At 50.4% G+C, this 24,812-nt stretch overlaps 1 protein-coding gene across 2 annotated transcripts in view; it reads right to left on the reverse strand.

Moving 5' to 3' along the window:
* Positions 1-24,812, reverse strand: part of STK32C (serine/threonine kinase 32C) — a 91,057-nt gene that overhangs the window by 14,321 nt on the left and 51,924 nt on the right. For both annotated transcript variants that reach the window (XM_064464433.1, XM_064464432.1), the window contains exon 2: positions 24,496-24,551. In XM_064464433.1, the coding sequence (XP_064320503.1) occupies positions 24,496-24,551 (56 nt within the window). The remainder of the gene's footprint in view (positions 1-24,495; positions 24,552-24,812) is intronic.

The raw sequence follows: 24,812 nt of genomic DNA on the forward strand, positions 1-24,812 counted from the left end.
GGCAGTATCTGCGGACGGCAGAAAACATCGCAGACAGACGGGAGCCGCCAAACGCTTCCGCGCTTCTAAAATACCGCCATTAATAACCATTTGCGAGCGCTAATGACACGCGATATAGTATCATCAAGGACACATTACAGCAAGAAGGTGACAAAATAATAGGTGGTTATCGTTAGCCTGATAAAAACATCCCAATTAGCAATGCACACGGAAATTACAGGGACTATTTTGCAGACATCATTACAATTACGGTAAGGATGGAAAATTATGTATTGAAATAACTGCAGGCACACCTCAGACCTCACATTAAAGGCTCACTTCTCAGGCAGCTTGACCTGAGCAGTTTTCCCTGGGTCAAACTCGCCCTTTGCCCAGAGGCAGGCGCGGCTGGCAGCGCCCACCGCGGCTGGCGCGGGAGCGGGCTCGGCCGGCACGGCGGGCAGCCCGGCCCTGCGGCAATGCAAAGCACCAGCAGGATCCAACCCTTGCCCAAAGCAGAATAAACTGGCCGCACATTTAATAAACCAGGCAAAAATAACTTTATATTTTATAAATCCTTTGAGCAGAAAAGACCTAACCAATATTCCTTTCAAACACGGTCATTGCTACATAACTTCTCTAAAAACAAGCCTTTGAATAACAGCCATCCAGGCACTGAACAACATTCTTTCCTGATGTCTGTTTATTTCACATTATGGCGAGAAGCTCATTAATTTCTAATTTTTTTTAATTTTTTTTTTTTAGATTGTGATGTGCAATATCTTAACAGGTATTGCATTTTATATTTATGCCGTTTGGTTCTTGTTTCTCTGCAGGGAAATTGGAATCCTAGTATAATAAATGAGAAAATGATGAAAACTTCTTGTACTCTGTAATCATAATAAATAGTCTGCTGAAAAGAAACAGCATCACTTACATACAAAGCAATGCCAGTTTCAGGCGCTCTGGAAATTTTTGTTCTCTGTTTTCTGGAACAAACCAGAACGTGGGCGCCGATGGCAACGTCCTCCTTCCAGCCGAGCCTCCCAAACCGCCAGGGTGGCGGGAGCAGCCGGGCGGGACGGGCGGGAGGCGGCCGCCCTGCGCCCGCGGGCAGCGCGGGGTGGCCCGGGGCGCGTGGCCGCCGCCGCTGCACGGCCCTCGCCGCGGTGCCGGCCGACGGCACGGCTCCCGGGCACGCACCCCACGGCCGACGGCCGGCCGGGGCGAGAGGGCCCTCCCCCCGTATCCCAGGCATGCTCTGTACCGCTGTAATTACCACAGCCATTAATAGTTAATGACCACGTTGACGCAGCTCTTGGCAGGGATCTAGTGTGAGCAGAACCAACGCCATGACCGGCGTCGGTGCTGCCCCGGCCAGGCTCGCCTGCTTAGGCCCTCTGCCACGGGCAGGAATCCTTTCTGAAATGCCCCTGGTTAGAGAAACGCCCTCCCCGCCCCCGAAACGTCAGTGCCCCAACACGTATCGTTTATTTCTTGTGCCTCTCCATTCGTGCAGCTGTTCCTGGGGAAGGAATAACAAGTCAGAGTGGTTTTTTAAATTAATCTCAATCCATTTTCAAGCAGATCTACAATGCGAAGCAACGCAAGAAAGCAGAAAGAAGAGACTACTTTGTCCTCATTCTGCACAATGCGGTCCCTCGCCGCACAAAGGAAATTTTCAGTGGTTAAATACAGCCATTAGAAAAAATTGTACGTAATGCTGCCAGATTTGCGGAGCAGAAGGCAGGCATCAGCTGGTAGTATATTGCTCAAGACATGGCACATAAAAGATTTAATAGAGTCCCAGATACCCTGAACATTCAGCTGCTGCCAAATGGTTTGTATACAGCTGCCTTTGCTTTTATTGCATTAAAGGCACAAAGGGTTTGGGGCCTGCATTTGCGATTCGGGACATGAGATGCGCATTTAACATCTCCCGGTTTGATCTCACTTTATGGGGCCCCAGACAATGATGTCGCCTGTATTGTCACCATAGCTGGCAGCTTCTTCTCATCTGAATCTGGGACAATCCCGGCCTTCACTCAGCAGCCCCGGATCTCTCATTCATTTAGAGGAGACTAACGAGGACCATTGACCTAGGTGATATTAAAAAAGTAGCAGGCGGGGAAAACTGACTCCTGGCTTTGAAATGCTCACCTTTCTTTAAGGTAAGAATTATCACTAAAACACACCGTACATGAACAGAAGGGCTCAGAGCTGCCTCTCCGCTTTGTGCACGAAGCTTGCTTCTATCAGCAAAAGCAGTCAAGGAGTTACCCTGACTTCTCTTGACTTTCATGAGCGCCCAGGAGATTCTCGCCGCTGCCTCTCCCGCGGGCAGACACGCGGCGCGGCTCCCTGCCTCCACTGCTGTCACGCAGCACCACCCGGACAGTGTCCCCAACCCCGTTCACTCCAAAGCCATCCCTGCGGCTTCCCAGTGCCCGAACGCCTCACCCTCTCTGAGCTGACAGTAAATCCGCCCATTTAAACCGTCCCGACGATCGACGAGAGAGAGAGAGGCACAAGGACAGCTAAAAATGCAAGGGATGGGAAGCCAAGAGGAATCCCCGCGGCAGGGGCTGGGCACCCGGCGGGGCGCTGGGCTGCACCCTCCGCCACGGCGGCGCCGGGTGCCGGGAGGACTCGTCCGTGCCGCGCCGTGCCGCGCTGAGCTGTGGCAACGCTCCCGCAGGGCAAACGGACACCACGCGGAAACACGGCACAGCACCCAAAGCTCACCTGATTTTCCCAGAGCGTCTGAAAATCAAAGCGGGGGGACAAAGGGACCAGGTTTAATTTGAGAAGGGGAAAGAAGAGCAGCCTCTGGAGCAGCAACAGCTGGCACGGCTCGGAACCCACCGTCCTGGAGTCAGCCTGGTGGAGGCTGCTTTCACCAGCTTCCAAGTGATCCAGGGAAAACATTAAGAATTTCAAATATCAGACCACAATTTAAGGTTTAGAAACAAGTAAAAACAAACAAAAATTAATGCTGGGACTAAATAAGTGGAACGTATCTGAGGCACTTACCCTTTTGACCGGTTTGTCTTCTACTACCACCCACACGATGACGGTAATTTGCAGGGACGAACCTTGCTCTTTCAGCAGGAAGCATACGCACCATTTACACTCACACAAACCTGACTTTAGGATAAGGCCTCAGGATAAATCTTATCCTGTAGGTTCAGAGCACTCTCCACCACACCGTGGACTAAGCGCCAAAGCAGACACAAAGTCCATAACCTGACAGGAATCATTTGGCTTCTTATTCCCCTGCATCACTCATTGAGCTGTTGCTTATATTATTTCTATTTTCCACCCAACCGTGGTGTAAGTTGGCACGGAAATAAAGAGCTGGGATCTGGGTGTTTTCTGGTGTCCAGAGGACTCAGACGTTATGTCCCTTTTAGAAGTTGTTGTTGTTGTTGTTCTTTTTAATTTAGGATACTTTCTCCAATCATCTAAATTTTTGCTGCTTTCCACATTTTTCAGTCCAACTTGCTCTCTCAGGCAGGCTTTGCCTTTTCTCCTTTAGAAATCAGTACCTTTTCCCCTGCTGATTCGGAACGAATCCAACGGGCTGAAATCCCCACTCCGATGCAAGGTCATCTAATCATTTAATAGCGTGTCCTGACTTATCTCAAACTAATTACGAAGGGGCAGCACAATTTGTCTGGGCTCAAACAAAAGCAAGTACTTTGCATTCTGGGCAGGATCTGTGGAGTTGATAAATACTTGAGATTGCTTGATCTCAGCTGCACAAAGATTATTTTCCTCCTTCTGCAAATGCAGATGTCATCTTAAATGAAGGCACCCGCGATCCCGTCCTCTGCGTCGGCTGCAAAAACCCACAGATGGGTTCGAGAGATCTTCCTTTTGCTTCCGAACTGTGAGCAGCAGGTTTTCTTCCCAAATCTCTCAGTGGCTTCTGCCTTTGAAAGACGAGACAAATGCACTGTAATCCCTACATACACAGACACTATTGACTTCAGCTGAGAGCCATCGGGAAGCTTCGGAGTACAAAGCTGGATTTCACTTGTTTTTAGAGTAGAGCCCAGGCTTAGCATTAGCAAGCACTACGCACCAACATCAAACACCTTAATCCTACACATTAGTGAACCACAGCTGAACACTGCTCTAGCTTATAAAAACGCTGATTTGGAGTGGTCGCCCCTTGCCCACATATATTGATTTCTCCTCCAGCTTCTGCTGACTTCCCTCGGGTATTTATGTCTGGACTCCCAATGTGGATAACCTACAAAACACCGGTTAGATATTGAAATGGTTAAAAAAGTCTCCATATTTCTCATTCTCCAGGGATGAAAAGCACCGCGGTTGTAAGAGGTTCATCTCCTTCAGACAGGCTTTCCTCGAACAGCCCACCTGCTCAACCCAGACCATAAACCGCTCACTTGTCTCAGCGGTTTCATTCTTTGGGAAGGGGAGGGAAATCCCTGCCACACAGCCTTTAAAGACAAGCTGGAGAGGACTTCATTTGGCAATTAATGCAGCAACGGGCAGAGCGATGCCCGCGTGGGAGGGGAGCGGGCAGAGCCGCGGCGCCGGCAGCGGGCAGGATGGGCTGCGTCCCCACGGACCCCGCTGCTGCCCCGGGACCTCCAGGGACTGGGGCCTCTGGGACCCTCTGCCTCGCCGTTTGAGAGCGGTTCTACATCATGAGCTGCAGGAAGAATCTTGCCAATTATACAAAAAAAATTCAAACCAGTTCTCAGCTGCTGTCAGGAAAGTAACACGCAGGGATCATGTGCTTCTGAAGAGAAACAGAAGGCGTTTGACACGGCCATGGTATCACGGTTGCACAGGACCCAGTATCAGTTACCCTGTCATTTAAAAGCAATCTTCGTATCCATTTTGTATTATGATGGCACTGATGGTAATTGAAATACAATCCTTGCCTGGTAATTAACATATGCGTAACACTTGCGATTAAAAAGATAATATTAACTTGTTCTACAGCTCTCATAAACATTAAGAATAAAAACAGCTAATAATTCTCTTTTGTTTTGGGCATGGCCAAGATAGCAAAGCTTAAAGCTGCCTCCTAGGTGTATTTGCAGTGATATAATTAAAGTGTCAGGGACTCATTAAGCACACGAACCATGGCGAGCGGCCGGATGAAGCTCTGCTGGATGCATCTACCTCCTTTCCACGGGCCTGTCCATGACTGCGTGTCTAACCAGGAGGGGTCCCAGGACCAAGGCCATCCCCCGCAGCACTCCACACGAGCCCAGGCGTGGGTGGGCACGCGGGGGATGGTGACCGTGCCAGGGCTGTGGCCACAATCTGCCGGCACGGCCCCACGCTGCCTGGCTCGGGCTGCCCCAGCTGCTCTCGCACTGCTGCCGGGTACCGGCCGCCGGTGTGGTGGAGGGGCTCAGCTCGGTCTGCGAACGATGGGTCCCACCTGGAACCAGGAAGGGTCTCTTCCCAAGTCCTCCCTGTCCGGCCAGGGCCATAACCATGCGACTGGAAGTGGCCTGTGCCAAAAGTGCCTTCTGCCTTCCCTTGGGGATACTCCCTTCGTTAAAAACTCCTTTGATTCCCCGCCATCACCGTGCTGGCTCCCAGCTACTGCCTTGTGACAACCCACAGAAAACAGCACCTCCTACAAAGCCACAGAAGCACGTGAGTTACTGGTAGTATCAGGTGTGAACCGCTGACAACCTCCACCGAAAATCACCTCAAATTTATCAAATCAGATTTGTCTAATCAAAGCATTCTCAAAAAGGCAACAGTCGTGTTGACTCTGACAAAAGCAATGACCTGGCAGCTGGGTCCTGGGCATCTGACAACACTGCCAGATGTTCTCCTCTCCCAACACCCAGAAATGAGCAAACGAGGAAGGACAGACAGACGTGCTCTGTCGAGCACAGCTGGAGGTGCAGCCATGGGCAGCACAAAGCTGTGTGCCCTCGGCAGGATGAACTGTGAACAAAAAGTAAATTGATAATTACACAGGACAGTAAAGTTAGCTGATCTGAGCGGAAAGGGCTGGGGCTGAAGCCCACGGGTACCCCCACCCAGGAGCAGCTCCCCTACAAGAACAGGCCCAGAAGAGACACCCAGCATCTCAAGGACGCTGGTCCCTCGAAGGTGTTCCCCCTCTGCGGTTGCTGGCCCAGAACTTGGCTCAATGAGCACAAGAGGCTGGAAACGCTAAAGGCAGCCGGCACCCCAGGCGTCTGCAGCCCCTCCCCGCCCCGTCAGGGCTGCTCCTGCTGCAGGGGGTTCTGGGCAAGGCGGCAGATTTCAGCCCTGTCCCTAGAAGAGCTCCTCTGACGATGCCGGTGGCCCAGTGGGCGATGGCTCTGGTGCAGTTCAGAGGGACCTCGCGGCACGCTGCTGTGACCCGTGGCCGTGGTGAGAGCCCCGCAGCCAAGACGCCCCGGGGAGGCTGCGCCACCGCGGCCGGAGGCAAAGTCCCGGGAGCAGGACGGCAGAGTTACACACAACTCACCCGTGACGCTTCCCCCACGCTCGGCGGGGACACGTTACTATAATACTGTCTGATCCTGAATAAAAACATACTTTGAAACCATCAAAAACCTTCATTGCTTGATTATGCAGCTTATTTAACCAGCACTTTGCTCTGGGAACAGTTCTGACAGCGGTGTCCCTGGCAGTGCCCTGCCCAGCTATTATCTCCAGCGCACAAAGGCCCGTTTAAAAGAATGGGACATCTGCAGCTCTGGTCCCAGCGCCAATCTGCACAGCCACCTTCCCTGTTATGCCATGCTGACGAACCAGGCTCGGTGACACGAACAGGCTGCTGCCGTGATGACATCGCTCCTCCGCCTTCCCGTGTCTCTGTAGCTTTTGGCCGTGCCTCTGGACTGGATCAGGCCAAATGGGCCCCCCCTCCACCCGGGTGCTCCTGGGTGGGGGTACCTGTGGTCTTCAGCCCCAGCCCTTTCCCCTTAGATCAGTCGGTTGTGGTCCTCAAAACAACGGACGCTTCCAGCTGTAACGCTCACATCGCTGCTCCTACCCGCTCCCACACCCGCTCCAGGTGGGATGCTGACGCTCACAGCCTGGGGGAAGGCATGGTGCGAGCGGGTACCCACTGCTGCTACTCTGCTGTCTTCTGCAAATACCCCCACACCTTTGGGCTCCTGAGGGGCACCGCGGCGGGCACACCGCCGCCGCACAGCTGATCCCCAGCCGTCACGGAGGAGTCCGCGCTGCGCACACCCACTGGGCTGCCCCCAGGCACGGGCACCGGGCCTCCAGAGACACCTGCTGCTGCAGCAGCGTTTCTGCAATTAACGGTTTCAGCCAGTTGGGACCACTTTATAGCTACATCTCTAAGAATAACAGTCAGTAATTTAATAACACAGTCGCTCCTTCAGGTGCAAAGGTCAAAACTAGAACCTACCTACTCAGGTATAAAGCAAATTAAAAGGTGTAAAGTTGCAGTGAATAGAAAATGACTGCAATCCTCAGGAGCCATGCTGAGGTTACCAGCTCAACAAATCTGCCTTCACGTCTTCAGGAGATCATTTTGTTTTCTATTCCAAACACCTCACCACATTTCACTCCTGAAGATATTTTTCATGCAGTCTTACAACTTCACTTTTTCCCTGCTGAAAAGTTATGCTTTATCACAAGCTCGATGAAGGACTGGTTTGTCAGAACACCATAAATCATTAAAATCTCTTTAATTCAGTACTGCTGTACAGCAGCTGATAAAACTTTTATTCATAGCAAGCCTGTTGGTGTTTTCAGGTCATGTCAATGCTTCCCTTAAAAATCCCTTTCTCAGTTGCTCATGCTAGAGACGAACACCTCCTCTGACCTAAAATAAAACCCGCTGTTCGAGATCGCACCTCGGCATGCCATACATCAGCAATTTCAACTCTGTAGCCTCAAGAATGTGTTCGTGTTCTCACCTCGTGCACACCTGCAGACCTCCTTGAAGCTCAACAGACCCGTACAGATTTACATCATCTATGAACACGGCCAGCCCTCTGTGTACTGGGAAAATAAAACCCATCGCATAGGTATAGCCGGGACTGTGCTCAAAACATATCCAAAATCAGGCTTGCACATTTGTTTTTTTCAGAAAGAACCTCATTTCTGTCTTGCTGTTGACATAAATGGCGCACAACCAGCACGCCCAGACTATGTCAGGAAAAGCTCTCACTGGCACCCGCACACAGCAAGCGGGGAGCCGAGTTCTTCTCTTTGGCATCTATCATGGAGTATTTCCCAATTTTCCTGCAAGAATTTGTGAGACGGGGATGCAGAATGTTATCTACATGCTCTGAATCCTATGATTTAAAGCAATTTTAGGTGGTTCAGATTAAGCACTTCCTTTTAATGTCATGCTGAGAAAATAACATCTCGTCAGACATTAAGCAGATGTTCCTATAATCGAGTTTTAGATATGGGTGATTATTTGACTTGCAGCTCAAAAAAACATGTAAACTTCTTTGCCCCTGGAGAGACACTAATCCAAATAAACAAGGAAAACCTAAAGAAGTGACAGCACATAAACCTAAGAAGCGAAAAGGAAAAGGAGCATTTTTCTTTATGTTTGTCCTCGTTCCCCACCCTCTCCCCTCTTGCACGCCAGCTATGTAGTTTCACTGTTTGATAGAAATTATACAGCCAAATATCTCAAAACCTGATGTCTTTACTGATTATAAAAAAAAATGTAGGCATCTCGGATCATCCTCTGGTCACAGTCTTGAGCAAGTATCCTCGACGTGCAATGGCCCGGATTTGCTGACCTTCGGGACACTGAGCAGCAGACCCTCACTGGGGAGGTTTCGAAGTGGACGGGACGGTGTTTCCCACGGCACGGACGGCTCTGCCGAGAGCGGGGAGGAGGACAAACAGGGAGATGTGTTCTGGAGCTTTCACGCTTCCTACAGAAAGGCTGTTAGGCATCTAGATTTTTGTGTAGCTTTAATCACGTGCTCGTATCTCTGCTGGGCTTTTCTGGCTTTAATGTTATTTAAAGGACGATGAGAAATCAGACCAACCTGCAGAAATCCCTGCAGACACCATGACCCATCTCTTTTCTGCCTTTTGGATGGATCCAAGCCTGGATCCACCATTTACTCCAGCTCAGCAGCACTCCACAGATCTAGACAAGGATCTGGGCCCCTGTGTACAACTGCAGCTAACAAATCTTTTCTGAATAAAATGTGGAAAGTACATCTTCCTACGGCTGACACACATTTTGAGTTAAGTCTTGTATTTGGAGTCATCTTTCATTACGGCCATGATTATGTTGCGTCTGTCCCTGCTCGTGGCAGAGGGGCTGGACTAGATGACCTTTAAAGGTCCCTTCCAACCCAAACCATTCTATTATTCTATGATTCCGTGATACATCTGTGATGTTTTATACGCTGGTGGAAGAGGCAGATGAATCATTTTTTTAGTTATGTATTTGATAAAACTTGGGAACAGAGAGAAATCTACTTATTTCCAATGAAGAATGGAAGGCTTTATTTAATCTCTGAACATAAATTAATGTCGAAGCTTTTCCTGATCCCAAGGCAAGAACACTCGCTGTGCTATCTCGAAAAACCTCATCGCTCATCTTGAAATGGCGCTGCCAGGCGATGGCATTGAGAGTGATGTGGACTAACATCTTCGTTTCTGCGCTGCTGCCACAATGGGTCTCCCAGGCACCAAAGTTTCCATTCCGGGCTGAAGTAAATAAATATAGGTATAACTTTTCACCTAAGAAAGAAGGGGATACCCATGTTTCGCACAGTGCAAACCTTTGAAAGGAATTAATGCCACCTGCAGCCAAATGCTTAATTTTTCATTGGCAGAAGCTTGCTTGATTGCACTGTTGCGTTTACCACCAAATTGCTACAAAGGGATCTGCCCTGGGAGACATCTCCTCTCGTGAGGGTCCTCTGCACTGGAAGATCTTTTTTTCAGCACCAGGCCCAAGGCATTGCAAAATAACTGTAAGAGCTATTACACCACAGACGCTTGTACATAAGATGCCAGCAAATTGTGAAGTGACTCCCAGCATAAAGGTGAGCAAAGCTCACTTCAGTTCATTAGAAACAGCTAATACGAGAGCTATGAAAACCTCCCAAACTTTAATATCAGCTGTCAGGTCTGCCAACTGGCAGTCGGAAATCAGAATAACCGTAAGCAATTCTTACTTGACAGCAAATACCTCCGTGCACGTACTGTGCACGTTGCATTAATGCACAGTGCATTAATTCCTCCGTCAACCCCAGCACCCCTCTCCAGGCCTACAGTCTGTAACTTGGCTGGATGGAAGTTTGGCCGCATTCAAGTCCCATCTGTTCAGATTTGTTTTAAAATATTGCATTAAAATCGGTAGTATCTTTCCCTTGGGAAAAGGACAGTTCAAACCTAGACCCTGTAGGACCTGACCAAACATACCTTTATTTTCCCTTTGTCCTACACGCCCAACACTCAACAGAAAGCATTTGGAGGGCTACCGACAGAGAGCATACTAAAGAACTATCAAAGTGTACAAACAGCGAAAGTATCAATGAGAAAACATCATCTTGGAAGTGAGGGGATTAATGATAATTTCTGGTTAAGACCAGCTTAGCATGCCTAGCACAACTCAATCAACTACTGATGAATTTCAGTGCGATCACTGTTGACCCTTCCTTTAGAAAAAGCAAGAAAGTGAATGTTCCGGCAGTGCCAGCATCTGCCTCCGCACATGTAGGAACTCATTACACAAAATATACCGAGTCCCTTCTCCATGAGGAATCTCGTGCAATTCTGTCACAGCTGGCCGGAGAGAGCCACGTCTCCTGGCAGAGGCAGCTGTAGGGGCCGGGGAGACAGAGGTGCCCTTCCAGATGGGGGCACAGGGGCTGCGCGCGAGCCTGGACACGGACGAACGCCGCGCTCCGCCTGGGTGCTCTCCTTCCTCCATCGCTGCGGCCGCCCCACCGCTGAGCCGAGCAGACGGGCTCTCCGTCACCAGCAGGCAAGGGGCTGCCTCCAGCCTGTCCCCAGGGAGCCACAGCTTCACTTTACGAGCCTTTCTATCAAACCTACAAACTAGTACTTACATATACCGTATCACCAAAATGAAGAAATATGCTTCATGCATTCAACAGCAGAGAAGAGGATCTTCCTACTGCGGCTCACCCGTTAGGCATCTGTGGAGCTTTTATGCTTCCACTCCTTAACGCAGCGGAGTTATTCGAGTGGCCCACCATCATGCATGTCTCCATGAACATCAGACAGCACTTACCGAGCCGAGCCATGGCTCTGACGGCAGCCTGGCCGCCCAGCGAGCCAGCAGCCACCCAGTCCAGCCCTGCCTGCTCAACGGCAAGCGCATTGATTTCGTAGCAAACTCTGCTCGCTGGATTAGTGGCACGGGGCATCGGGAAGGGGCAGATCAATACCCGAGCTCATTGCTGCCACCAAGCAGCAGTGTTTGACCACGGCTTAAGTTCTGCCTCGATCCTGGAAGCATCGCCCAGAAGAGGAGCTGCTGCTGAGAAAGGTCTCCACTTGGAGCACTCTGCCCAGGAACAACCCTGCGTATTTTATTCTCTCTGATAGCCAAAAGATGATAGCAGGGGGCTAAAACCTAGTTTTCTCACCTTATGCAAGCGTTCTCCTGTGAGTTTGCATTTGAATATATTTCCCTACCGAGGAAATAAGGTAGAGCAGAGCGGAGGTGAGAGCCTCGGGATGCAGCACAATGCACGGACCTCTGCAACAGGCACACGTAGGGCACTGTTTCGTAACGAGATGAGTGGCGGCCAAACAAAGCTCCTACATCCTTGCTAAATGGCACTTGTCAAAACGGCAGCCGTGAAGAAAGGGCTGGTTCTTATTTAATCTTCAGTGTGGTTTGGTTTAACTGCACCATTTGCTGAATACGAACAGTTATATATTTTATACTGCACTGCCCTTTATTTAGAGGAATTTTTAGCACTTACTTTTAAAAAGAATTTCTAGATCAAAAGTAATAATATAGCACAACAACCTTACTGCAACTCTGTGAGTGAACAACATTAACAGAAGGATTCTTGATGGATTTTGTACATAAATAGTAACTAAATGGGAGGTGAGAGTGGAAAGCAGAGACACAAAAGACTTCTCTCTAATAAATACTGTTACTTTCCTTAAAAAAAAAAAATCCCCTGTGTTTACAGGCCAGAGTTTTCCTGAGGGAGGCAGCATTCCTGATCATACAGAAAAAGTATAGTCCACTGCAGCTGTGATGGGTCAATGAGAATAAAAAAAGTATAAAATGTTAGAAAAGCATTTCTGCAATTGTCAAAGCGATACCGTAGCTAAGGTTTTATTTCAGAGAACAAAATCCCCAGTTTGTGTGAAAATGGAAAGCACTAAATTTAGAATTCATCAATGTTTTCATTCCTAATCTTTTTATCTTTGTGCAACTGTTGAAACGGCTAGCATTTTTGCTATCCACATGACATAAACAAACATGCCTAGAACTTTTCAGCAGGTGACCCTCGCTAGGTTGTGGCTGACGGCCCCTCGCTGCCCCGAGAGCTCCTGCACCGCCGCAGAGGGGTCGTATCGCACCTTGGGGACGGCCAACAGCATCATTAATGGAAAGGCAGATGGAGGAAAGCAGCACTCAGGGACTCATAACCACCAAAAATCACATCCTATTGCTATGCTGCTCACAAAACTTGTTCTTTATTTCATGGCCATTGTCTCAGAAGCTTTTCGCTTGTGACAGGCTGAGCAGCTTGACCTTTCCCTCTGGTGGTTCTTTGCTTCCCCATTTCCCCAATGCCGAAAGCAGTTTTAGCAGAAAGATATAGCAATAGAGACAGAGAGAGAACCGGTACCTAAATGACAGGACAGAACACAGCCTAGGCATGAGAATTAGTTATTTCTGCCTCTTCCCCCTACAGCCCATCAGCCTTGCGCAGAGAACGAAACGAGAAGTAGAGAAGTCCCAGTGCACAACTTCTGACAGTGTGCTTGGACACGTTAGGAAGGTTTTCTGCCCCTGAAGAGCGGCAGGGTCTCCAGGACGCGGGGCAGCACCTGCCCTGCTCCGCTCCGAAACCAGGCACGCTCGCACGCGTGGCCGAGCCCCGCACTCGCGCGCTCTGGGTGCTCCGCGCGAGAGACCCAGCCAGCGCATCCGCCGCAACACGGCGAGGTTTTCTGTCTGTACAAACATTTGTACCACACCGGGCTGAATTAATTAATTGTCAGAGAGCAGCCAGACAAGTATCAAGCTCCTGAGAAACCGGAGAGAGCAGCAGCTCTTCGCCGCTTGCTCTTGGTAAAATGTCACCCTTTGTGCAACAAATACGCATTCCTGTTCCCTTAAATGTTTCCTAATGAAGTAGGTATTCTATACAATGTAGGTCCATTTTTCAGCAAGCTTTTCCAGGCAGAAAGAGAATGAAAATACTCATGAAAATATCCAATGTGTTGCACTTTGACAATTCCAGCTCCTTTCTGACCACTGCGCGTGGGCCTCGGACGTCACGGTGTTCACGCACCATCCGGCTGAACAAGCAGCAGCGCTGCACCAATGCAAAGCTGGGTAGCACGCTCGGACATGGGCATGAATAGGAAAGGTGTATCAGAAATGCATTTACCTCTATTTACACCAAATGAGTCCAGGATCCCTAGATTTTGTAAGGAATATGGTCACACTAACGATTTTAAGCAACACTATAAATAACCATAACTGAGGCTAACCTGGCTGCGTTCATCAGGCAAATTGTGTAGCTTTTACACTACAATTAGGTAGCGAAACTATAAGGCTAAAAAGTTATAAATAAAGCCTGTCTAGAGAACCACAGACCTTTTGCAAAAGGACATCTTACGTCAGCAACATGCCCTGCCCCTTTTGAAGGACAGACACCCGTACAAGTGGACCCGGCCTATTACATGGCTTAAGAAATAGCTTGTAGTTCAAATCCATGGTGTTGGTGCTTCCTCCCTCGGGGGCTAATGACCCACAAGAGGAAGGCAGCACCTAGCAACCATCATAAGCTCCGTGTGTTTGTGTAGGTACGTGTGTATATACATACGCACGTATCTACCTACCTACCTATCCTCACTGCTCTCCCAGTAGAACCCAGTTCCACAAGTCAGAGCAACACAATGGAAAATCCTGTTTTACTTTTCACATTCAGTTCCACAGCAGTAAAGCAGCACCTCTTGACTGCATCACTACTGAGTTACCGCTTGGGACGTGCTCGCCAGCCTGGGGACAGGGACCGAGGGCCAAGGTGCACAGGAACACGGGAAAAGGTGCTCAGAGGCTGATGCAGGGGTCACCAAACTCTGAAGCCATGCAAAATAGAAATGGCACATAAATAGAAATGAATTAGAAATGGTACGTAAAACCAACAGAGAGGTCTCTGCAGACTCAGCTGGCTGGCGTGCAGCTCGGGGCGGCCAAATGCCGGGCAATACGGCGGTGGTGGGAGGGAGGAGACTCCATCCCAAGCAGAAGTAACAAGAAATGCACTCTCGTGGTCTCCCCAACCTTGTCATGTGAAATGCCCATCCCTCCACACAGCCTTTATGATCCATCTCTAAAGGTCTATTCCACGACAGCTTTTTCCACATCCTCTTTTTGCCTGTCTCCAGAATCCATCACCATGGTTCATCTGGGAAACAAGGCAAAGCACTACCGAACCCTTGAAAGACTGGAGAAGAGGCTGTTTCAAAGGAGAAAGGCAGGCAGGGAAATGGGGAGGAACAGAAGCATGTCATGTGCTCATCAACGGGAAAGACACTTCCAAGTAAGTCTGGCTCATGAGCAGGGGCAGGTCTAGCCTAGGAGCTGCAGCCGACTCGGGGTGCACAACACGGGAGAGAAGCCTCTCTGACGGCGGCAGAATTATATCAAATCTACCGTTACAACAACAGTTTCTACTGTTAATTGCATACCAGCTGCATCAGCTTCTGTTTGTACTTCTCAGGTTCCACTTTTTCTTCAGTGCTGAGACTCAGAAAATCTCAGTTGCCTGTCGCTGGCCTGTGGGCAGCTCCTGTATTCACCATAGAAAAACCAGGAGGACAGAACCGTACCCAGCACAGATTCTCTGGATTTGTGCCTGTACAATCACTATGTGATACAGATTTGTTTTTAAGCAGTGCACAGACACTTAAATAGGAAGTTACGAACTCCAGACCCCTTTGAATGCTGATCCAACCCACAAGAAATATATCATGTGAAGAAAAGCAGAAAGTCTCCTTCCGCAAACATCATTGAATTATGGTGCTGCCGAGGGTAACAAAACAGGTACACCCCGTAATGCTCTGGGTAAACCCAGATGATATTTCCTTCTACAATCTATTATAAAAGTGCTTAGGGAACATTTGCTGTATCATGCTGATGTAGTCATAATTTCATAAGAGCAGAGGATGTTGTTCCTTATCATTTATGACATTAAGTGCTCTATAATTGGATTATCCAACCACAAGCATTAATAGAACATCCCAAACTCATAAGTTGCAGCTTCTAAGGACCTGTAGATGATTTTGATGTCCAATGTAGCTTCAATTCTCTTGTCGCCAAATCCTGCATCTGATGTAAAACATCCCATGCTCTTGGTTCAACTGTCCAGCTTGTGGGGGTGTGCTGCCCGATGGCTTGTCAGAACAGAAGAAAGATCCAAATGCTGGTCATATTTAAGCCACTGAGAGGCTGATACTTGACATTAGCAAAGCAGGGCACATCTCTAACCTTTAAAAATAAGGCTTTTTTGTATCAGCCGTGTTAGACCATCAGCCTGCACGTTGGCTGCACGGCTGGCACAGAGGGCAGGCAAAGACACCGCTGCCACCAAAGAGGAGGCACAGCCCCTCGGGTAGCTTGCAGCTGAGCACAGCTGAACTGGTGTTGCTCTTTAGAGTAATGCTAGAAGAACACGATTTCCAGAGTTTTCACTCTTCTGTGTCTGCTGCCATCAGTGCGATGGGCAGCATGGGTGATCATAGAATCATCAGATCATTAAGGTTGGAAAAGGCCTCAAGGATCATCAAGTCCAACCCTCAACCCAACACCACCATGTCTCCTAAACCATGCCCTGAAGTGCCACGTCTACACATCTTTTAAATACCTCCAGGAACGGCTCAGAACTACCACATCACAGCTCTGTGCCTCGCATCCACGCATCCCAGAAGTTTGAATAAATAAATGGATGGATGCTGCGCTGGAGTGAGAGCGCAGGACTACGAGCACGCACAGGCTGCTGCTGGCGAGACGGCCCGCTCCAGTGGTACGTGCCACGCAGAGGGCTGGGGCTGCAGGAGACCCCCTGCACCAGTTACCCTCCTCCTTCCCCAGTGCAACAAAGAATGAAGACACGCAGAGGGAGAAGCGCAGCCAGAGCAGCGCGTGGCGCCGGGACATCACCGCAGCCAGAGCAGCGCGTGGCGCCGGGACGTCACCGCAGCCAGAGCAGCGCGTGGCGCCAGGACGTCACCGCAGCCAGAGCAGCGCGTGGCGCCAGGATGTCACCGCAGCCAGAGCAGCACGTGGCGCCGGGACGTCACCGCAGCCAGAGCAGCGCGTGGCGCTGGGACGTCACCGCAGCCAGAGCAGCGCGTGGCGCCAGGACATCACCGCAGCCAGAGCAGCGCGTGGCACCGGGACGTCACCGCAGCCAGAGCAGCGCGTGGCGCCGGGACGTCACCGCAGCCAGAGCAGCGCGTGGCGCCGGGACGTCACCGCAGCCGGAGCAGCGCGTGGCGCCGGGACATCACCGCAGCCAGAGCAGCGCGTGGCGCCGGGACGTCACCGCAGCCGGAGCAGCGCGTGGCGCCGGGACGTCACCGCAGCCGGAGCAGCGCGTGGCGCCGGGATGTCACCGCAGCCAGAGCAGCACGTGGCGCCAGGACGTCACCGCAGCCGGAGCAGCGCGTGGCGCCAGGACATCACCGCAGCCAGAGCAGCGCGTGGCGCCAGGATGTCACCGCAGCCAGAGCAGCGCGTGGCGCCAGGACATCACCGCAGCCGGAGCAGCGCGTGGCGCCAGGATGTCACCGCAGCCGGAGCAGCGCGTGGCGCCGGGACGTCACCGCAGCCGGAGCAGCGCGTGGCGCCGGGACGTCACCGCAGCCGGAGCAGCGCGTGGCGCCAGGACGTCACCGCAGCCGGAGCAGCGCGTGGCGCCGGGATGTCACCGCAGCCAGAGCAGCGCGTGGCACCGGGACGTCACCGCAGCCAGAGCAGTACATGGCCATGGGATGTGCCAGCTGCTAACTCTTAGACTACAGACATCAGGTTTAATATTGCACTTACAAACACAGACATCCTTTTTCCTTTTCATGTCATGCTAGCTTTTCAAAAAAATAAAATAAATGAAAAAAAATATAAAACTTTAAAACATTTTCTATTTCCTGTCTCCTTTTTTCTTCCATTTGTACAGTTCAGAGGCAGTAGGGGAAGGAAAAAACACAGAAAAAACCCCAGAAACCAGCTCTGAGGTGGATACCAGAAGCAGGCACTAGTGACACCCCTGGGGCCAACAACATTAAAGAATGAGAGCGAGGTAAGAATGAGGAAACTGTGGGGATGGGATCATTCAGCACCCTTTGTTCTTCCCTTTTCCATCACTTAACACCGTTACAATTGCTAGTGACAGTTTATCGCGCCGCCAACACACGACACACAAACAGCGCTGGCGCACCGGCACCAGCACTTCCCGAGGCGTCACCACCAGCACTCCGACATTTTACATCAGTGCGTCCTACAGGGAAATCGGGACCGGCGTCCCCACAGCGGCAGCCTGCCCCACCGCCCGCCCCACCTGCCCCAGCGGAGGCGGAAGGGGGACGCCGCAGCGCCACACCTGGGCCCGCTCCTCCCGGCAGCCCAGGGCTCTGGTTCTCCCAAAGAGGAGCTCCACCGCATTATAATGCAGGCTCACGCCAGGAGGGATCCAGTCTGCTGGACTTGCTTACGGCTTCATGAATTAAACATTTATGTCGGCTTTCCTAGGAAAATGAGGTTATAGGCTTTTTTTTTCACCCTCACTCCTACCGACTTTTAGGACTGTTGGCCAGTTTCAGCCAGACTTCACAGACGAACAGACATCTCAAAGATGTAGAAGTTTCTCTCAGCTTTGTGAAAACCAATCAGACAACACAAAAGACAGAGATCCAGGAGGAGGGACAGGGTCCATCGTTAATTAAACCACATTATTAGACACCAGGGAATCCTCATGAATTCATCACACCAAATCAGGCTTTGCTGCTATGCATGAGTTAGAAGAAACAAGCTTTGTTTTGGCAACATGGCACTAGAACCTCTCGGTTTTGGTGCACTTTGATGGCAAAAGACAACTTGACAAGAGAAAATGACAAAACTTCAGGCGAGGAGTAAAGAGGCACTTTCCCCAACAGCTCCGCTAGCACGAGGCGGAGCGCGTCCTCCAAGTGTGGGGGAGCAAACCAAAGGAGAACGTCTTCTGGGTTGTTTCGTAGTGGATAGAGAGAGATCGGCTCACGCGCAGGTTTTATTCTTGGTTGCACGTAAGACCTGCAGTGCATTTCTCAGCTCCCAACATGCAGCTAGCACAACCAGCGTGCTCTGCCTGTCCCCCACAGCCCAGGAAGGGAAGCGTAAGAGGAAGGAACTGCGTGAGCAGCTTGTGCATAAGGAGAGGGTGTCACACACTGCACCAGAAAAGCCGTCCTTACCCTGTGAAGGGGCTTCAGCAAAATACACAGGAGACTTCCCCTTACACAAGATGCAATGGATCAGAGGACAGACTAGAGCAAGCTCAGGGTTAGCACCCGTCTGATTATAAGCATCCCATTCAAATGCCACGATTTGCACCAGCATCCCACTTTCCTCCAAGCCTCCTGATGCCTAGGAGCCAGCAGGTTTCAGGCCGTGGGAGGGCCAGAGGCTGTCTGAGCTGCACGCTGAGAAACTGTAGGGGCAAGGGGCAAGCCTGGCACACGAAGCAAAGCCATCCTGCTCAACAGCCAGCTCCTGGGAGCTGCCACTCGTGCATGTCTCTCTGCAGGGGACCATACACCTCCCTGCGCACTCATGCAAAGGGACAGCCCGAGACAGGGGATGCAGCAGCGGTGCAGCCCCAGGGGAGGCGATGCCACCCCACCACGGTGCTCTGCTCTGGGGCAAGTCCCGACCCACGTGTGCAAACATCAGCAGGTTTTTGGGTGGAGGAGGGTGCTTCCACCCTCTGCTCTCTTATGCTGCTTTCCTGTCCACGGCCTCCCAGCTGTCGGCGCGCGCATCGGTCCCACCTCCCGTCCCACCTCCGGTCCCACGCCAGGGTGACTCATCCACAGGGAACGACGGGGGCTGAAATAAACCCCAGGCAGTTTGTAATGCAAATGATAATAAGGCACTGGGTATATAATAATAACAAAAGTGGGCAGCTTTTACTATAAATCACTGTCTTATGAAGTCTGATCCTTCAGAAACCCCAAACACGTCCCCGGTGGGGGTGAGCAGCATCATGTCCCAGGCCTCCTTTCAGCTGAAGTCACAGCTCACTCCGACACTTGAGATCATTTGGCAGCATTTTCTGCTCTGTAATCATACTGCTGCTGCCGCCCCTGCAACCCGAGATCTGGACAGTAAGGTAGTGTTGGACCACATCGTCACTTCAGCTTTTCCCTCTTTACCATTCTCTCTCCCGAGCCTTTCACTGATGACACACAGCTTAGCAACACCCAAGAAAGAAAAAAAAAAACAGTAAATCACTAAACAGTATCTAGGACGTTGCATCAGAGGATCACCCTCCGTGTGCTCCGTGCTTTCTCATATACCCACTCGTGGTCACTGCCAGAGGAGGGCAGATGTGACCCCCGGCCAGGGGAGCTGCTCCTGTGCCGGACGTTACGGTGAAGCACGTCCTTCACACCATTACTCCTGCAGCTGGGCATCTCCTGCCTGGAGGACCTGCGACGTCCCACACGACGCCCTCTGCAGCTCTGGCGTCCAAGCGGGACGGTGCCTGAGCGGCGCGGGGGCAGCAAGCAGGGGCCCTCCCCCCGGCAGGGCTGGGGCCAGCGGAGCCTCGCCCAGGCAGGGCTGGGTGGTCAAACAGCAGAGGCTCGAGGTGCCCCCGGGCCTCACGGACACCCCTCGCCTGGCTGCCCCGTCCCGGCTAACCACGCTGCCCTTTTCAAAAGCAAAGGCATCTTCACCTCCGGAGCCTCCGGACAAGGCGGCGGGCCCTCCCGGCACCCTCCGCCGCCTGCGAACGAGCGGCAGCGCCGACGCCGGCCGGGACGCGCGTCCTGGGGCCCTGCGGTGGCTCTGACGAACCCTCGGCCCCTCGCGACCTCCAGCACAGCAAAGCAAAAAACAAGGGCAAAAAAATATCCGTGGTATTTTAATACCAAAGGATTGTGTTTGTAGCCTTTCTTCTGGGGGAAGAACACCGAACAGTTATAAAGCCGGAATACAAAGATCAAGGATCAAAGTTGTGTTGGTATCAAAGAGGGATTCAGCTGAGAATAGATTTTAAGGGAATTTTATTTATGGTGTATCTACTGGCTGGGCTTTTTTGACCTTTAGAAAATGGATTAAAGCTTTTCTATACCCAGCTTCAGGCTGTGTGAATTATTAAAGCAACAAAATAATGAATTTAAAGGACTTTTGCAAAGCAAACCACGTCACAAGCCAGCTTTCTCTGGGCGGGTGGGCGAGGAGCCCCCAGGGAGCAGGGCCCACTCAGCAGGCTCCTGAGCAGCGAGGCCACCCCGCGCGGGGAAGGCGGCCACCTCCGCCCGCCGCCGCCATGCCCCGAGGACGCCGTCCCCGCCATGGGGCCTGCGCGACCCCCACCCGCCGCCGCGTGCACCGCTAGGCCGGGGGGCTGCCTGGGGCAGGTCCCAATCAACCCTCATCATTTACTCAAAATAAAGAAGAAAAAGAAGACAAATGAAAGCAACACCCCCAGGCCCCTGCGGGCTGCCTGCACCGGCCCATCTGCCCCGAGACATAGTTGTTCTCTCTGGAAAATTTCCTTTCATGTTGCTGCTTATTCCAGCCTCCATCCCCTGGTTTAATCCCTTAAGTCCAACAGCAGACAAAGACATTAATCTGTGCTGAAGAACTTTGTTTTTAATTCTTCATGGCAGTAAAGTGAAAATAATGAATTCCCATAACCCTACCCTGTTCTTTATCCCTTGGAAAAGGCCGCGGTGGCTGATTCGAGGGAGAATCAAGAGGGAGGCCAAGGTGGGAGGAAAGATACAGGGGCAAACACTCCCTTGGCTGCCTCCCGGTTCGAACAGACAAAGACTTGAGCCAGGAGAGGTCAATTTTTAAGAAGGGAGACATCAGGATACCTGCAATGCAACCAACGCTGCCTGGGATTTCCAGGTCTCACCATGTCTCTCATGAAGCGTAAGGAAACTCGCAGGGTGTTTCCCATTACAACGGGGGTCACAAATTGCATCACGTTCTGGAAATCCTCTGCTGGCTGCTGCTCCTTGGGTACGGCAACAGACCAGCTAAAACCTGAGCAACGCTGCTGCTTGCGGAAGGAGGCTGTGCTACAGCAGAAACATAACGCTCCCATTAAAATACTGAAAATCAAAAATTATTACCTCTGATATGTATGGAAAATATTACCGATTTGCTAATTTGAGCGAACGTGGAATTCAGCATGACCTTCACTTGATTAATAGTATCTTAAAGATGATTAAACCCATCTCTAGGAAACAGCAATCGGCCGGGTTTTGCAGGAATGCCAGAGCCACAGCTCAGGGCTCTCCAAAGCCTATTGGCTTTCCAAATCCAAAACCCATTTCTGAATTCCTCTCTCCTTCCCTTGGTACGGTCCCTGTACGAAGGACCACGCAGTCTGTCCTGAGAGGTGCGCAGAACGAGAGTGGAAAGCAAATACGTTGCCCCAGGCTACCCAGTGGGTTGCTGCCTCCTGGGTCCCGTCCCTACGAGATCACACGGTGTCACAGATTTCACAGGTCGCTCATTGCACACTGAGGGTCCGCATGCCCATTTTGAGATGGACGGGACACCGGCTCCTAAATATCTTCCTGAATTTGGGCAGCTTAAATCAACAAAAGCAACTAAGTCACTCATAAATTTCAAATAAGAGTTTTCAGGTAGGTAGTTCTACATTTTCTATAATTAAATGCAAGTTGTAAATGACTTTGTAAATGTAAAAAGCTTTTCTCAGTATCAAAGGAAATTTAGCATATGGACATAATTATCCAGAAAGATGACAGATGAATCCTTTCAGAGTTTTGTTGAAAGTGTATATACAATTCTGATGCCTGATAGACTGCTACGTGCTAGACTTAACCTTTCTTTAACATAAACAGAAAAGGAAGCAGCCATGAGAAGCAGCTCACTTCAGAGCCAGAAAGGTCCTGCCCTGGGACAAGAATATGTCTTTCTTCTTTTCAGGTTCTGAGCAGAATTAATTTTCCAGCACCAAGTGCTGCTGTTCAACAGAATAAAACCTCTTTTCTCTGGGAGGTTTACATTTGGAAGCACCACTCTTCTGTGAGCTTGAAAAAAATGTTAGCTGCTATTTTTTAGTAAGATTTTGAGTTAGGTTTTGTGTTTGACAATGAGCAGCAGTCACAGGACCGTGAAAGTTCCCGTTCTCACCTCAGCATCTGAGGAGACTTGCCTCTGCTGTTTGCTTTACCTTTACAGCACTACCCTAAGGCAGGACCTGAGCTTGTATTTAATCATTCTCCATCATTCAATATAACCTCAGGAATCTGACATAGCTCTGCTGCCAGCTCTCACCGCCTCTTGCTCGAGGGACATGGCTGCAAATATGGGTGCCTACTTAAAACCACCTCTCCCCGACTTGCCCACTACTCAGCGTTGCATTTTCATTCCTGCTGATCCCATGTGGACTTACAGCAAAGCCAGGCGGGAATTCGCGTGGGTAGACTGTGCCCCGAGCACGGCAGAACAGTGCAATAGATACCTCAGCGTTCGTCAGTTAACTGAGGCTGCGACAAAATCTCTTCGTTAGCAAGCAGTGCTAATGACAGCACCGTGACTCATAGTGTCCGTCCTCTTGACTCCAGGAAGAGCTGGACTCTACCACATCGAGACTGCGGTTGACTTTGTACTGCTACTGTTTCTCAAGACTGAAGCTGCTTAATACCTTTTCAGTATTTAAAATAAGTTTTTCAGTAATCAGTAAAAATTTGGGCTCTTCTGGCCAAACAGGTCTCAGATCTCCTGAGAAATTTCTGCTTTTGCAAAGTTTCCAAGCATCCGAACAAAGTTCCCGAGCACCGAATGCAGCAGGTCAGGCTGCTCACATGGCCATCGCCCGGTGTCACCCTGCCTCGGTAGGGCTGTAACGGGCAGAGCGAGAACGCAAAGGACAGTGCGGTTCATCTCCTGGGCCAGAGTCAGATTTTCTTCCCCTCACAGTATGAGCTTTTAATCAAAGTAAGATGGGAGAAACCAGTCAAGACGACCAGACCAGAAATGAACAAGAGAGGATACAGCTTTCCCCTGATCTCTCAGCTTGTCTTCAGTCTATGTCAGCAGCGTGTGGAGACACGGAGGCGCTTGTGCTGTCCTCTGAACTAGTCCGTGCTATTTCACAAGTTCAGTATCGCACATTTTGCACAGTTTCAAAGGCCCATTTCCTTGCCCCAACACCCAGTCCTGGCACAAAGCCCTGCACCACACAGCCGTCACATGAGGAGATTATGACAACAAAATTCAGCAATTTTCACGAATCATCGGCAGGGTTATCACTCCTACAGCTCCCATCCATCGGTGCCAGCCTCTCGGCTAAACGGAGGGGCACAACTACTCTTGGGGCACAGTAAAATGCAGGCGACAAAATAACTACAGAACAGTACCAATGCAATCGAGCCTTGTGCTTGTGCAAGGACCTACACACTGAACTTCATGCTTACAGTGCAAACAAATCACGTAAAATGCCACAACAGAAGCAGCGAAGAGTTATCTACACAGAGACTGAGTGAGAGTCAGTGGAAAAGGGAATGAAAAAGGAATAAAACTAGGAAATCAACCAGTAACTGATCTCCAGAGTTATCCAGCTTTTTGATCATCACCTCCCACCTTCTCCCACATGCTTGGCAAAAAACACGCTTGTTAAAAATAAACAACAAAAACTCTTCAGCATAACTCATTTCTGAGTGGGAAAACAGCCTGGGGCTTCAGAGAGCCCTCTTGACCGCATTGTGCCAGCTCAATCACCCCAGGCGACTTCCAACACCTTCCTGACTTACTGTCCCCGTCTCACAACCTATAAACCCTCTCAGCAAACAAAGAACATAATGAATATTTGCCATGAAATGGTCACAAGTGTGCTGGCAGTTTAAGATACACCTGTTCCACCCAGATGCCAAGAACTAAAGCAATGCCAAATGGCAACAAGGTATTTTCCTGAACGCATTTTTCCTGTGTTTACTTAGGAGCCATCATCCGACAATAAAAACAGCCTATTTCAGCACCATTACTTTTCAGTAAAGCGTAGGTACATAAAAGCAGGCACCTGATAAAACATACAAGCGAACTCAAGACCGAGGGTTCAAGCCTACCTTGCCAAAGCTTCCCTTGCCAATCGCCCGGAGAATCTGGAAGTGGTCAAAGTTCACTACAAGGTAAAGAAAAAAGAATTTAAATTTGTAAATGCTTTACTGCAACGATCTTATATTTAAAAAGAAGACAAGGAGACAACTAAAGAGTATTGGTCAAGCTTTTATTAAAAGTCACCACCTCCCGGGGAAGATGCAGGACAGCAGTTGTTTTTCCTTCAACAGTCTGTTTTTACCTGCTTGAAGTAGCTAGCGAAGAGGTTGAGTTAGGTTACTAAATAAGTGGTTTAGCACCAGCTAAAGCACAGCTCCGACCTGCG

The sequence above is a fragment of the Phalacrocorax carbo genome, chromosome 12 (genome assembly GCF_963921805.1).
Source record: "Phalacrocorax carbo chromosome 12, bPhaCar2.1, whole genome shotgun sequence".
Taxonomy (NCBI): domain Eukaryota; kingdom Metazoa; phylum Chordata; class Aves; order Suliformes; family Phalacrocoracidae; genus Phalacrocorax; species Phalacrocorax carbo.